The sequence below is a fragment of the Aplidium turbinatum genome, chromosome 15, assembly GCF_918807975.1.
Source record: "Aplidium turbinatum chromosome 15, kaAplTurb1.1, whole genome shotgun sequence".
Lineage (NCBI taxonomy): Eukaryota > Metazoa > Chordata > Ascidiacea > Aplousobranchia > Polyclinidae > Aplidium > Aplidium turbinatum.
Window position 1 is genome coordinate 15,765,908 of NC_137486.1, and position 16,072 is coordinate 15,781,979.

The following is a 16,072-nucleotide window of genomic DNA, read 5'->3' on the forward strand; positions in this document are numbered from 1 at the left end:
CAAATGGCTGAAACACAAAGATGACTTTTTATCAATAAGAATATCAATATAAGACTGAAATAATAAAGATTCAATAAAAATGTATTAAACAATTAAACATGTTCATTTTAAAACCTAAATGACAAGCTGTCTCACTTGGGCTTTGAGCTTTCATAATCACTGATCCTTCTTTTTGCATTTGGTGCAAAAGTTTCATCTGCATAAAGTCGTCATGAAGTTTACTTTATAGCACTAAAGATGACGACAGTATAGTTTTCGAAACGTTTGCTGAACACAAGTTTATTTTATGTATAAATATGTATATGTCAAGCAGGGAGTCAGTTGCTTCACATAGTGCAAACAAGCCAAAAATAGGTAGGCTTGGCCACCCACCCTCGCATAGTTAGGGCAGAGTGACATTTGGATTGTGTCATTCAAACTGATTCATAAAGATTTGTTTTATCCTTTGCCTAAGCCATGATCCTTCGCAATATTAAACTGAAAATATTGCATCATACATTTAAACATATTTAAGTGAAAAAATAACAATCACAATTAAAAAAGTCAGCATAAAAAAGGAAGACTTACAAAAATCTTTTCTATGTTGTATTTCTGAGTTTGTTTCACTCATAGTGACTACACCATTGCTTTCCAAGGTTATTTTTCCATAGTTGAAACCATTTCTAAACAACATAAAAGATTATGAATCACCACATTAAATTACTCTCGCAAGAAGCAACAAAACTGCTGAAAGTAATAATTAAAACTTCACAACAAAGATTTGGTCGTTAGATTCTATCTAGCCACTCTTGCTTCTGAACAGGATTGCAGAAGCAAGACAAGCTTGGGACAAAATCTTACAGATCAGCAAGTTTTCATCAGTAGTTGGCGATATGCTGCATAATAAAGTAATGAAAAGATGGGAAAATTGGCTATTACTAAAAAGAAATAATACAATTTTGATGAAGAGGTGATTTTCTTGAACTGTATATAGAAAAATAAAACCTAACAACCACAAGGCATTTTAACACAATATGTTATTATATTACGTTAAATGCTGTGTGGTTGTTAGGTTTTATTTATCTATGGTTCAAGATAGTTCTTTACCAAAATTGTATTTTAAAGTCTGCAACAGAAGAGAAATAAGAATTAAGAATTTTTGTAATTGGAATGCCTAGAAAGAAAACTTGTAAAAAGAGATAACGTTCACAGACTAACTGGTTTAGCTGTTTAAATAGAAATAAAACAAATCAATCTCATTAACTTAAATTGATTCTATTTGATAAGTATAATATTATTTTTTTGACATATCGTACACCAGTTGCCCAACTATCTGAAATTTGATTAATCATATCTTCTTGTAATAACCTGCAAATCAAACCATTGCATATACCAAAACTACGTGGGCAACATACTGTTTGGTGTTTATTAATTCTTTTGGATCACGCTTCCACGTACGTTTCACACATGTGCCATCATCATATCGTCTATTCATGATTTGGCTACGTTCATATCTGTCATTGTTACCTTTTTCTTCACCCATCATTTGAGATACAAGCTGTCACAAAAGTAATACAGTAACAATACATGTATGGAATTGAACGATATTTTTACTTAATTTTTTTCGTCACACATCAAACACAAAATTATGTGCAAAAAATTAAGAAAAATACGCTTGGTTAGTGTATTGATCATCTAAGGGAGTAAGAAACCACTTATTTAAGGGTAAGGTTAATTCACATCATTAAGTATTCATAACAAAAATAACCAGTTATAAACAAGTGCTTTATAAACTACCGGCTAGTTCACACAATTTTGAAGATTTACTTTGGATCGAACTTTGGAGCGTTCATGTTGAATGATTTTTCTTACAGTTTCATTTTTGGGAAATAACAGCTTGAAATCTTTGGGTAAATCACCAAGTGTCTTTGCAACAATCTGAGAAGGTTTTTCTCCGCAGCCGTTTCTCACAACACCCTTTAGCGTGTCTTTAACTTTGGCAATTTGCACAGTAACTTTCACAGCAGCAGGGTCAGAATCATGATTATGTGCACAACCAATAACAGGATTTTCGACAGATAGTGTTGTTTTTATACTGCCTCTGCACTTGGCATGCTTTCTGCGAACACAACTCCACCAGATAAATGATTTTAAGGTCCTATTTTTCAAATACAGATGACCTTTATAGGCAATTTTTTGACCTCCTTTGTTAGAGGTAATGACTTTCATACTTTTACTTCTTGTTGGAAGGATTAATCTGCATTAAAAAACTTTTTCTTTTGCTTTCTTCTTTGTCGTCTTCGACTATAATAACCAACACTAATAAATGAAAGAGAATCGAAACAACATGAAAGTACTACCGGGTATTTAGTAAAGACATTACTGTATTTCACTTATTCCTTTAATGAAAAGAATTCGCCGGTAGCACTACATCAAACATAAAAAAAATATTATTTTCATAAATATTAATATTATAAAGAATCTAAACTATCAATAAATTTAGTAGCCTACCAATTACAAGAGAAAATTAAAAAAAAAACACAATATCACAGAAACATTTGTTGAAGTTATGGATTCATCAGCTCTATAAGATAAACACCCACTTTACATGCAAAGAAATAATAAGGTTGAAATGTAACATCGGACACTGGTAGGTTAGTTCAAAACTGAGGTTATGTCTTTGACCAAGAAACTTTTAAGACAGCCTTTCAACCAGTGGCATACAATAGGTAAAATACTTTAAATGCAACAACAGAGAAAAACTTGACTCTGTCAGTGCAAAATCTATATTAGTTCAGATATTAGGCCCATTTGAGGAAGTGTCTTAGTAGCCTACCAGATGGCCTTTTCTAGTTAGTTTTTTTCACTTTTGATCATCAATAGGCCCTATCTTATCACAAATGTCAACTCATACACAATTATCATTCAAACACAAAATCCGATAGCTCAGTTAGTTAGCGCGTCACTTCAGGAACGAAGAAGCTTTAAGATCAAGCGGCGCTGGTTCGACTCTTGGGGTGTGCGCTTGAGCAACGGCTCTACATTCAGCGGCATCTAATGGATGGAATAGTTCCCCGGCAACAAGACTTCAACAATCGGAAACTTCACTCTGTCAATCTCGGTGACCAGACCTGCGTCAGTGATTCAAAGCCTCTACAAGTATGCGAAACTGCCAGGATTAAGCTCTGCAAGAAGCTTTCCCAGTCCGAGGATAAAGATTCAATCAATCAATCAAAAGATAGAAATGATAATTGAGTATAAATTACAAACTCAGCTGATTTTGTAAGTTCAGTTTATTTGTTTTTTCTGCTGGCAAATAAACAAAAATAATTCGCATAGCAAGGATGGCAGTGAAAGATCAAAATGTCACCAAAGTCAACTGCTACGGTACCAAAGTAAATATACTTGTCCACATATTCAATTCAATCAATCATTTTATTTTTCGTCATTAACGCGTCCGGGACGAAAAAGATACTAACTACAAAAATCGATATAAACCTACCAGCACGTTAACGAACGGGAAAAGGTGGCAAAACCTTGAAAGGTTTAAAACGTGCCTGAATGAAAAATTATGTAGTAGGCTATATATCAGTAGTTAGCACGGCCACAAAACCCAAAAAAACAAATAGCAAAAAATAAAACAAAAACAGAGAGAAGCACACACCACATGTAGTAATGAATGACAGCCTAATGAAAAGTGTTGTGGATTGAATTTGCCAGTTCCAATATTGATGTGGATGAGCAGTCATAATAATAATAATAGGATGGAGAAAGAAAACCGGACATAAAAGAAACCCATCCTCAGGCAAAAGCCCGTTTCAATGTGACCCAGGAGAGCAGGTGTTAAGCTCTTTCTATGGTTAGACTGCACATCACACAGTAGCCTAGGATAGGACTAATATCATGTGAGGCTGATTTGATAAGTAAGTATGACATCTTAATATTTTTAACAAGCGTAATAGGACAGTCTAAACTTACTTTTTCTTTCTGTTTTGTTCAAGAAAGAATGTGGTCAGCGCCACATATTTAGCTGATACAACTTCACAATTTACAGGATTACAGCATAGATATCTTATATATAGATATGCAACTGAGTGGTGCGTAGCGATGTTTGAAGGCTAACAGCATAGCTATGGCTGTATGCATTGACTTCAAACTTGGCACAGCAAAACAACTTTATTTTTAATATTTTTTTTTGGTTTTTGTTTAAATAAAACTTTCTTCGTTTTCAAGTTGACGTATGGATTGCTTGTGATGACGTCACATTCTCGTTCCGCATGGACTGCTTTATGGAGATTCTGGCGATTGAAAACAAATCACAGTCACAGAGGGTACCTCTAAATACCCATTGTCTGGCATTGTCAGGAATTGTCGGCTTTTTGGGGGGTTGTGGAGCATTTTCAGGGGTTGTCGAACATTTTCAGGGGTTTCAGGTATTGTAGAGTAGGCTAACTACTTTCAGGCATTGTTGGGAATTTCTAGGCATTGTGTAGGATTTACAGGCATTGTCGATCATTATCAGTGGTTGACAGGCTTGTGAGGCATTGTCGAACATTTTCAGGCATTATCGAACATATTCAGGGGTTGTGGAGCATTTTCAGGGGTTGTCAGGCATTATAGAGTAGCTACTTTCAGGCATTGTTGGGAATTTCCAGGCATTGTCTAGGATTTCCAGGCATTGTCGATCAATATCAGTGTTTGACAGGTTTGGCGGTCATTATGGAACATTTTCAGGCATTGCCGAACATTTTCAGGGATTGTCGAGCATTTTCAGGGGTTGTCAGGGATTGTAGAGTAGCTACTTTCAGACATTTGTTGGGAATTTCCAGGCATTGTCTAGGATTTCCAGGTATTGTCGATCAATATCAGTGTTTGACAGGTTTGGTAGTCATTATGGAACATTTTCAGGGATTGTCGAGCATTTTCAGGGGTTGTCAGGCATTGTAGAGTAGCTACTTTCAGGCATTGTTGGGAATTTCCAGGCATTGTCTAGGATTTCCAGGCATTGTTGATCATTATTAGTGGTTGATGGGTTTGTCAGGCATTGTCGAACATTTTTAGCGGTTGTCTAGCATTTTCAGGTTCAGTCGTTCATTCTGATTCAGTCGTTCTAGCAAGCGGACGTATTTTTTTTTCTCTGATCAAGCGACCGCATGGTTTGCTAGCTTCTCTAACAGCACGACAGGGAAAACAATTAGAAAGCCACAAGCATTGTGCCATGTCGCAAAAAAGCAGGAAATCTAGCACAGAGCAAGGCTCATTTGAAAGTATTGTTAAAATGCTGGAGAATTTTGAGAACAAGTTCACCAAAAAACTTGAAGAAATCGAAAGTAGACTTTCGGAGCAGGTTAGGATTCAAATGGAGTCTATAGAGAAACTGAACAGAACTACTACTGCCCTAGAAGTTAGAATTTCCTGCCAAGATTCACAAATTAAAGCGTTAGAAAACTCAAATCAAGCTCTAGAACTCGAACTCAATCAATTTAAAGAAAAAAGTCGAAAAGAAACTTTAGCTAAGGAGCATTACGAAAAACGGCTGAACATCTTAATCCACGGAATCGAAGGAGATAAAGACGAAAAGAAACACCAAACAACAGAAATCGTCAAACAACTTTTAGAAAACACCCTTGATTGTAATAATGTTGAACTGCTGGACTGCCACAGGCTGGGCTCTAAACAAACTTCAAGTAAGTCTAACCAACGACCAATCATATTCAAAATTTCTAGTGTGTTGGTAAAAGATAAAATCTTTAAGTCACTAAAAGTTCTCAAGAGTTATAATCAACGACAGAACTGTAAAATATTCTTCACTGACCATCTTCCGAAACAAATATACTTAAAAAAAAAGAAATTGCTCCCACGATTAAAGGAAGCTAAAGAAAATAATGAAAGCTTCAAGTGGGTTACCTCGCCCGGTGATATAAATCTTTATATTAACGGTAAGCTTGTGGATGTTTAGTGTACCTAAGATTTGTGTTTAGTGTATAAGATATGCAACATTCACTCAATTGCATCCCATAGCAAAATCAGTTTGTGAAACTAAGCAAGTGTGTTTCGCCTTGGTTTTGAGAACCTTCCGGCGCTGCAAGCACTGATTGTTTCCTTCGGTGCCGTAGGCATTGTTGGATTCCTTCGATGCTCCGGGCACTAGTTTTCTTTCGGTGTTTGTGGGCACTGGTTGATTCTGTCTTGCTTTAAGTGTAGAAGCAATGGAAATCATTGACATTATGTTTGTAAAAGAGTTTCCTTTCAATACTCCGGACATTTCATTCAACGGCCTAGTTTTGTAGACACGAATGTGTACTATACTTCTTTATGTTCCATTACCCTGGCATGAATAGCCTATGCATACTTGCCTGCGAACTGTAATTAACTTCTGCTCTCTCTGTGTTGATTTTTGTTAATAGTAACATTTAATTTTTTACAAAACCTTATCATTTGTTTGCTTGTTATTTGTCTAATGTCTTTCACTCATGCATCTGCGTGGATTCTTAGTGATAATTCAATTCAACATTTGGCCTTCCGCAATGCCACGTGATGCTATTCTTTTGCGTGCTCTTCATATCTTGAATAAACCCTGCGTGCTGATTACCGCGTCAAACTGTGCTGATCTACATATCTCGTAATTAACTGTACCAATAATGACATTTCAGAGACCCATGTGTCCTCGAGTCAGGCTGCTGCTCTTGATTCAGACGCAGAAAATGCGTTCTACCTATGCGATTCTCTTAATCGGTCACTAACTCGCAACTTCAATAACTGCGAATACCACAACATCAACTCTCCTACTTTTGAGACAATTCGTAGTGCATCATTATTCGTTATTCATGTAAATATCAGGTCATTACAAAAAAATTTTGACTCTTTGTACGATTTTCTTGCTAACTTCGACAAACTTCCTGATGTTATTTGCATAACTGAAACTCGTATTAAAGTCACTCCTCTGTCAAATATTACGCTACCTGGGTACGAGTATAAATACGTTAACTCCATTACTTCTGCAGGTGGAGTTTTGATTTACGCACTAGACAAATATAATATCACACCCTTGAAACCTTTTGAAGTGCCTTGTGTTGACTGTGAAAGCTTATTTGTTAATATAAGTAACACCACAACAAGCGCTAACATGAAAATTGGCGTAGTATACCGTCACCCAAACACCAATATCCAACGTTTTGTTGATGCGCTGGACAGTGTGCTAAGTAACTTAAACAAAATGAATCAAACCTACTATATATTAGGTGATTTCAATATCAATATTTTAAACGACGTTCTCCCTTCACCGGTCACAAATTATCTAAATATGCTAAACAGCAATGGTACTTGCCCTATAATTACTCAGCCAACAAGAGTTACTGATAAATCGTCAACACTAATTGATCACATTTTATCGAACGATGTTTCTCATTCCGTATTACCTGGAATAATTAAGTCTGACATCTCTGATCACTACCCTACTTTTTGTATAATTTCCCATGTTGACAACTCGCATCAACACAAACCTCGTTTCTACAGAGACAAGCGTAACCTTGATTCGGCTTCCTTCATTGAGGACTTGAACTCCCAACTAGGCACGTTTCTGTTGGGTATTAAATCATTACAACCTCAGGAACTGGATTATAAATATAGCGAACTATTACAGATTTTAAAAAACGCAATTGACAAATACGCTCCACTGAAAAAAATGTCAAGGAAAATGTGCAAGTTAAAAAGGAAGCCGTGGATTACCAGTGGGTTGTTTACTTCAATTAAAAATAAGCAAAAAATGTACCAATCGCACTACCTGAAAGGGAATCAAACAGACAGGCTAGAGTACAAAAAATACGCAAATAAGCTCACTAAATTGAAATACATTTCCAAGCAAAATTATATACATTCGGAAATTGAACTGAACAAATCTTCCCCACGTAAAGTATGGGAAGTCATTAACTCACTGCTGCCAAATAAACAAAAATCAAAGCAAACAATCAATTCCATTAATATTGATGGAGTGTCATCAAACAAACCCATCGAAATGGCGAACCAATTCAATAAATTCTTCTGCAACGTTGGAAAAGAGATCTCTGACAGCGTTCCGCTTGCCAACGATAACAACTTCACATCCTACCTTACAAACCACGTTCCTTCTTCTATTTTTCTTGAACCAACGACTGGCGATGAGGTACTCAAAGAAATCCGAGCTCTAAAACCCAACAAAGCAACTGGCTACGATGACATTTCAGCATATTTCATACAGATCGCCTCCGTGATTATTGCCCTGCCCTTCTCAAATCTTATTAACTATTCCTTTCAGTTCGGTATTTTCCCTGATACATTTAAACTTGCCAAAGTTGTACCCGTCTTCAAATCTGGAGACAAACTTGAGGTAAATAATTATAGACCTATCTCCCTTTTATCGTCTTTCGAAAAAATTTTGGAAAAGCTCATATATAAAAGGGTCTCTTCCTTTCTAGACAAACATTCTGTCCTTGCTCCTACGCAATTTGGATTTCGGTCTGGCTCCTCTACTTCATATGCCGCTATTGATATTATTAGTGCCACCTATGAACACGTAAAAAGCAACCTGTACACAGGTTTGGTTCTCTTGGATCTCAAAAAAGCCTTTGACACAGTATACCATCCCATTCTACTATACAAACTCAACCACTATGGAATCCGAGGTACAGCAAACGAATTATTCTCCTCCTACCTAAAAGACAGAATGCAGTATGTCGCGATTAATGAACAGGAATCTGAACAGAGATGCATAACACACGGTGTACCTCAGGGTTCAACGCTGGGTCCATTACTGTTTTTATTGTACGTAAACGACTTACCAAACTGCACGTCTTCTGTTCCAAGACTTTTCGCAGACGATACCTGCCTGGTAATTAACGCTCCTAATCTAACCTACTTAGAAAAGGAAATATCGTCTGAATTACTTAACATCAAGAACTGGATTAATGCCAATAAATTAGTTATCAATCCTTCCAAATCAAATGTCATTGTAATCCCTCCTAAAAAATGCAGCTACCCAGAAGATATCAATGTACTTTATAATTGTGTTCAGATCGAACAAGTTAAGTTTGCCAAATACCTTGGCATTATTTTTGACAATGGTCTAAATTTTGAACCTCATATTAATATGCTCCACAAGAAACTTTCTATATCTGTAGGGATATTGTCGAAACTCAAATACATTCTTCCAAACAAAACATTATTACAATTATACTACGCACTGGTACATTCTCATATCGTATATGGGATAACGATTTGGGGTTCATGCTGCAAGACACAAATGAACAAGCTTAGCACCTTACAAAATAAGGCTGTCAGAATAGTAGCAGGTGGCAGGTGGTCTGATCATGTCACACCTTTCTATAAGAAACTTAACATACTCAAGCTTAAAGATTTGTACGAACATGAAATTGCTAAATTCATGTTTAAATTTGATACGGATGTATTGCCTCTGCCTTTCGCACACTACTTTGAAAAAACCAAACTCATGTATAATGCACGACTTACTAGACACTCTTCCAATGATTGTTATTTTGTCCCACGTTACGCCTCATCCCGACTCCAGCGCAGCATTAAATATGCCGGAGTGAAAGTCTGGAACTCCTTACCAACGAGCTTGCGTAAATTGTCATTTTATTCTTTTAAAAAACAACACAAATACTCACTCATCGCCAAATATTAGCACGATTAATTTTGTATTACCTTTATGCTACCGATAGACTACTAAATATATTTCTCTATGACCATCTTCTAACACCTTGTCTCAATTTTCGTTATTGAATTATTCTTATCGCAATTTTAGAACTTCTATTAGAATCTGGGGTATCTGCTTGACTCGAAGACCCATGGTCTCTTCGCAGATTCCCGTTGCTGGAAATTCCTTTTTTATTGCTGTATTTATTGTATTATATTTACCTACAACGAAATAAAATCAATCAATCAATCAATCAATCAATCAATCAATCAGGGGTAGTCAGGCATTCTAGATTAAGCTACTTTCAGGCATTGTTGGGCATTTCCTAGCATGTCTAGGATTTCCAGGCATTGTCGATCATTATTGGTTTTTGACACGTTTGTAAGGCATTGTTGAACATTTTCATGCATTTTTATTCCCAGCTCTGCATGCGCAGCAGAATGATCCCTTTCTATTTTGCGTAGGTTGTAAACGTATTTACGGTATACACAAACACAGCAGCGTTTAAATGACCTGGCTATCATAAGTATCGACAATGCCTGACAAACCTGTCAAAACCTGGTAATGATCGACAACCCAAGAAAACGTTCGACAATGCCTAACAAACCTATCTACCACTGAATATGTTCGACAATGCCTGGAAATCCTAGACAATGCCTGAAGATGTCCGACAATCAGTGGCGTAGCTAGGGGGGGAAGGAGGGGCGGACCGCCCCGGGCGGCACGTCTGGGGGCGGCACTTTCAGACTACGATATTTGATTTTGATTATAATCTGATAAAAAACGCATTTCATTTTCACACAGGGCCGAATTTAACTGATGGGGAGCCCGGGGCACTTTTAGATCAGGGGCCCCCGTAAAAAAAAATTTGCCTATGGCGCGAAACACCCCCTCGACGTCTACAGTAGCATCTATCCAGCACTGCACAGCATTTTGCAGAAACCCAAAAGCTAAAAGAAAAAAAATAACACAAAATCACATTTTTTTCACGTAGGGGGGCCCTTTAAAAGTCGGGGGTCCGGAGTACCGTACCTGCACCCTCTGCCCCCCCTAAATCCTAGACAATGCCTTGAAATTACCGACAATGCCTGAAAGTAGCTACTCTACAATGCCTGACAACCTCTGAAAATGCTCGACAACCCCTGAAAATGTTCGACAATCCCTGAAAATGTTCGACAATGCCTGAAAATGTTCCATAATGACTACCAAACCTGTCAACCACTGATATTGATCAACAATGCCTGGAAATCCTTGACAATGCCTGGAAATTCCCGACAATTCTTGAAAGTAGCTACTCTACAATCCCTGACAACTCCTGAAAATCCTCGACAACCCCTGAAAATGTTTGGCAATGCCTGAAAATGTTCTATAATGCCTAACAAACCCGTCAACCACTGATAATGATCGACAATGCCTGGAAATCCTAGACAATGCCTAAAAGTAGCTATTCTACAATGCCTGACAACCCCTGAAAATGCTTGAAAATTTCCGACAATGCCTAACAACAAGCCTGTCAACCATTGATAAGTAGGTAAAGACCTTTTTTGGAGCTGTAGTTCCAGGACAAGCTGAAGTTTTATTCAATTAATCTACTGAGTGTTACCAAAATGAAAGTTACTGCTGGCTACCGAAAGCTGTGCTATTGGTTTTTTGGTTTGGTTTTTGAATCTTTATCCTCGGACTGACAAAGCCTTGATAGGTTATTCCTGGTACTTGTTCGCATACTTGTAGAGGCTCTTGACGCAGGGCCGGTTACCGAGATTGGCAGAGTGAAGTTTTTCCGATTGTTGAAGTGTTGTTGCCGAGAAATTATTCCATTCACTAGGTGCCGCTGAATGGAGAGCAGTCCTGAAATGCGTTGCTCAAGCGCACACCCCGAGAGTCGAACCAGCGCCGCGTGATCTTGAGCCCGACGCGTAACCACTGAGCTAACTATCGCATTTGGTAGCCTAGTTATGGTGTGTACCAAACATTAAAATTGTCTTGGTTTGGCGGTTGGATCCGTGATGCTAATGAAGCTGTCTCAGCAGGGGGGAGGATGCCCCCTGCCCTCAAATTTTCTCTGGATGGGGGGCAATGGTGCCCTTTTAAGGTCATGTAAGCTACTGCACATTTTGCAATATAGGCTAACAACTTCTGCTATTCGCTTTTAGCCAAATTATAGGGCCTATAGCCTACAGAAGGCCCACACAAATTATCCCGTGGACACATTTTATACTTTGCAGCAGATTGTGATGCTATGAATGTGAAATTTACCTTTCGTTTCTTGTTCAAGTTATTGCAATTATTCATCTGTCTCACATTTCGACTTTCATGGCTAATAGCGGGAAAACGAACGATCGAGTTGCCCAGCATTATCGCTACCGTATATCACACCCTAAAATCGTTCCGGCGCCCCTCTATCTCAGGTTTGTAAACTGCCTACAACAAGCTTTAATGAGTCACTGGAAATAAGCTTAAATGGTAGTTCCAACGATCATGAAACAGAAGTTGCATAACCTACGTGAAGAAAGATTATTGTCTTGATTTTTCATAGTAGGCTATTCTGTGAAAACTTGAAATATACGCCAAACAAAATATTCCAAAGGAGCTCAAAAGCCGCCACTCGCCAAGCCCAAACCGTACAATAATAGCCTACCATAGATACGCTAGCCAAGCTGGCAACCTTGATTGTTGATTGTGTCCATAAAGTCAGTCGAGCGTGACGATAATTCCACGATTGCTGAGTTGCATATTAGTGATGCAAGCCACGCCGCGCCGCGCCGCGTACGCGGCCGCTTTTGACTTTTTCGCCGCGTGCCGCGCCGCGCCGCGTGGAAGGTTGAAATGACAAAGCCGCGCCGCTTGCCGCTTGCCGCGTAAACTTTCAAGAAATTAATTTTTCGTAAACGTAAACTTTCAACTTTTCAAGAATCAGCTATGAAACTTCAAATTTAAATTGGAAACACGGATCAGTTATTTTTCCCTTCGGAAACCCTAAGATGGAAAGCTATGCAAATGCAAATTGCAAATGGCTTGCAGTTGACAGGGTTTTAGGGCTTGCTTGTCAGGGAAGCTGTACGAATGTTTTTGGTTAGTAGCCTAGCTGATAAGCTCAGTTACCAGGCTATAGGCCTAGCGCAACTACCGCATTATTTACTATATCAGTTAGCCCAGTGAGTTCAGGCTATAAGTTTTACTCTTGTGTGTGTAGTTCATATACGTAGCCACTGGCATTATAATTGCATTATTGCTTACAAAAAGTGTTCAAAAGTCCTGATACTGGATCCAGGAACATTCTATTTGTCTTAGTTTGTATTATGTCTTAGAACTTAGATGCATTGCTGATAAGAGAATATGATCTGGTTAGCCTGGCCAATTAGTGCACAACTGTATTGGTACTAGGTAGGTTACCAGTTATATGCCATGGATGCTTTTTCCTACAATTGACTTTCTAAACAATAACTCGTTAAAATATTTTTTTTTAATTTTGTAATTTGCGGTGTGCGGTGCGGTGCAGTGTCAAAGTTCCAGATAAATTGCGGTGTGCGGTGCGGTGCGCGGATAGATGAGTCAGTTGCGGTGCGGTGTGCGGATAAAAATTTTGGGTTCGCTGCATCTCTATTGCATATCTATATTTAAGATATCTATGATTACAGCTTTTACGGTACTTTTTTAACCATGAAGTACCATCATTGGGGAATTCCAAAATTTATTTATTGTTTTAAAAAAGGTCCAAAAAGTAAGTTTTTATTTTTGTTCAATTATTTCAACGCACGGTGCAGGTAGAAAAACAAAAAACAAAGCAGAAATGAGTTAGTTTTTAACTAGCTTTTGGAAAGTGAAGAGATCTTGTATTTTTTTACTTAACAATTGGATAATTTTACAATGTATCACATCGCATAGCCAATGCGGTTTGTTTGAACTACACTGTATGATCACAACAATGCGTTGATGTACCTCAGTTCAAATTATGATTTGCATCATGACATGTGGTAAAAGTTTAGAATCAGATACAGTAGTCATATTATGCAAGGTTCAGTTACATCAAATTCAGTTATTATTCTTTAAAAACCTCTACAAGCTGTTTCACCCTTACTTTGGATCATCAAAAGACACCATACTTATTTAAATAGAATGGTGCAAAATTGATTTGCTTGCTGACTTAAAACAATCATTTTCTGGGCACCTGGCAGTTCTGTTTAATTTCTCTCATTCTATTTTGGTCAAATTTTGGTCAACGTTGATTCATGTTTGCAACTTGCAATTCGCCAGATTAGCTTTTTTACACAACCAAATATAAAAATCTGGCTTTTTCAGAAAGCGACTGGTTGCAATTATTTGCTTATTAGCTTGAAATTTTGGTTTAATTTTGAATTGGATAATGACAATGTAGTTGACACTTAATTGTCTAGTTAAATCATAGATGGCATAATAAATATAAATAATAATCAACAATGCAAATCAACATAATACTCCATAATCAACACGACACGTCGCAAAAGGGGATGAGAGCTTCATCAACACCATCAGGGCATCATCCTCTCCTCTACCAGCTCATCCATTCCATCACCCACCAGGACAAGAAACAATAACTTAAACTTGATATCAAACCTCAATCGTCTTAGGCTACTGTGTGATGTGCAGTCTAACCATAGAAAAAGCTCAACACCTGCTCTCCTGGGCCACATTGAAACGGGCTTTTGCCTGAGGATGGGTTTCTTTTATGTCCGGTTTTCTTTCTCCATCCTATTATTATTATTATGACTGCTCATCCACATCAGTATTGGAACTGGCAAATTCAATCTACAACACTTTTCATTAGGCTGTCATTCATTACTACATGTGTGCTTCTCTCTGTTTTTTTTTTTTTTGCTATTTGTTTTTTGGGTTTTGTGGCCGTGCTAACTATTACATAATTTTTCATTCAGGCACGTTTTAAACCTTTCAAGGTTTTGCCGCCTTTTCCCGTTTGTTAACGTGCTGGTAGGTTTATATCGATTTTTGCAGTTAGTATCTTTTTCTTCCCGGACGCGTTAATGACGAAAAATAAAATAATTGATGATTGATTGATTGAAATACGTAATGAATAGGCTACTTTTCTTGACATGATAAATCATTGATAATGTCTGGATAATTATAATAAAGTTGGCAACATTGAACTGATGATTGATGAAGCGTGTCCCATATTTCTTAGATGGAAAGAAGGTATTGAACTTGAACTTCTAATTACTGAAGGGTAATATTTTTGATTACACAAAACAGTGCTTCCACTTTGAAGGATTTTATCCCGAAATCGGGATTTTTCAACGCTTCGAAGGATAAAAAAGGGATTTGAAGAAAAGAAGGATTTTTTAGGGATTTTTAACAATTTTACAAGGAAATTTTGTCTTAAAAAGGGATTTGTTCTTTTTAGCAATTTTAAAGAAAATTTTATTCATATTCCCTTTCAAAAGTTCTAAAAAGTGGTACCGGCACTGTAATTGGTAAATGATGTCCAGGACTCCGGGTGGTAAATGTCCCAGAACCGACTAACTGACAAGCAGTTTTTTGGCTGGACAGTGAACAAAGGAAGTAAACCATGTTATTGTAAAATATGTGTAGCCTACTATTCTAGTAAAACAACGTTGCTTCGACATATTGAGCTATAAACAATAGGCATGAATAGGCCTAGGCCTGAATTTTCATCAGCTTCAGATGATTGTGAATATGTTACTGATGAAGACAGAGAAAAAAGATGTAGGGTTGATAAAGTTAGTGCATCAAATAAAACCAAAACTGCATACAAAAATAAATTTGTTAAAGGATGGCAAACTGACAAGCGGTTTTCAGGCTGGATATTGAATAAAGACAACAAACCATATTGCAAAGTATGTGGCACTTTTGTGTACTGTACCAAAACAGGGTTAATTCGGTACGCTGCTACAGAAAAGCATCAAGCTAACTTTAATTCGGCAAGAAACACTGTAGGGGTCTCGGCAATGTTCGAAAGAAATAATGACACCAAATCTAATGACATTGAAATAAAATGATGCTCAGATTCCATCCTATAGCAGGCCTACTCAACAGTATGTTCTGATTCATAAAGTTATGAAATATGTGTAATTTCTTGTAATAACTAAAATGACGACCTTTATTCAGGTCATACTTTTGAAGTACCAGTCGGTAATAAATTTCATGAACAGCAAGGGCAACGCTGATGCAGAGTCAGTCTTAGAAATTTAATTTTGTATCAAGATTATCACCTATTTAGTCTGTTCCAATGACTATTGTTCCTCTGTAGCCTGAATGAGTGTAATTTGGTTCATTTTGCCTTTTTTTTTCACCACTTAGGCTACATATGCAGTGCCAGTGTTCACTGTTCACAATTAGTAGGCTAATGTTTTTAATAGCTGAGTCAGTGTTAAGAGTATTAACTGAGTG

At 37.4% G+C, this 16,072-nt stretch overlaps 1 protein-coding gene across 2 annotated transcripts; it reads right to left on the minus strand.

Annotated features, from left to right (window-relative positions):
* Positions 1-56: 56 nt before the first annotated feature.
* On the minus strand, positions 57-2,282 carry LOC145784115 (uncharacterized). 2 transcript variants are annotated; one of them, XM_082595871.1, is made up of 4 exons: positions 1,807-2,282; positions 1,395-1,537; positions 568-662; positions 57-196 (listed from the first exon to the last, which is right to left on the minus strand). In XM_082595871.1, the coding sequence occupies exons 1-4, from the start codon at positions 2,206-2,208 to the stop codon at positions 132-134; spliced, it is 705 nt and encodes a 234-aa protein (XP_082451997.1). In that variant the 5' UTR covers positions 2,209-2,282; the 3' UTR covers positions 57-131. The 2 variants fall into 2 exon arrangements, with proteins under 2 accessions (XP_082451997.1, XP_082451996.1); XM_082595870.1 differs by lacking the exon at positions 57-196 and having other exon boundaries at positions 454-662.
* Between the last annotated feature and the right edge of the window lie 13,790 nt (positions 2,283-16,072).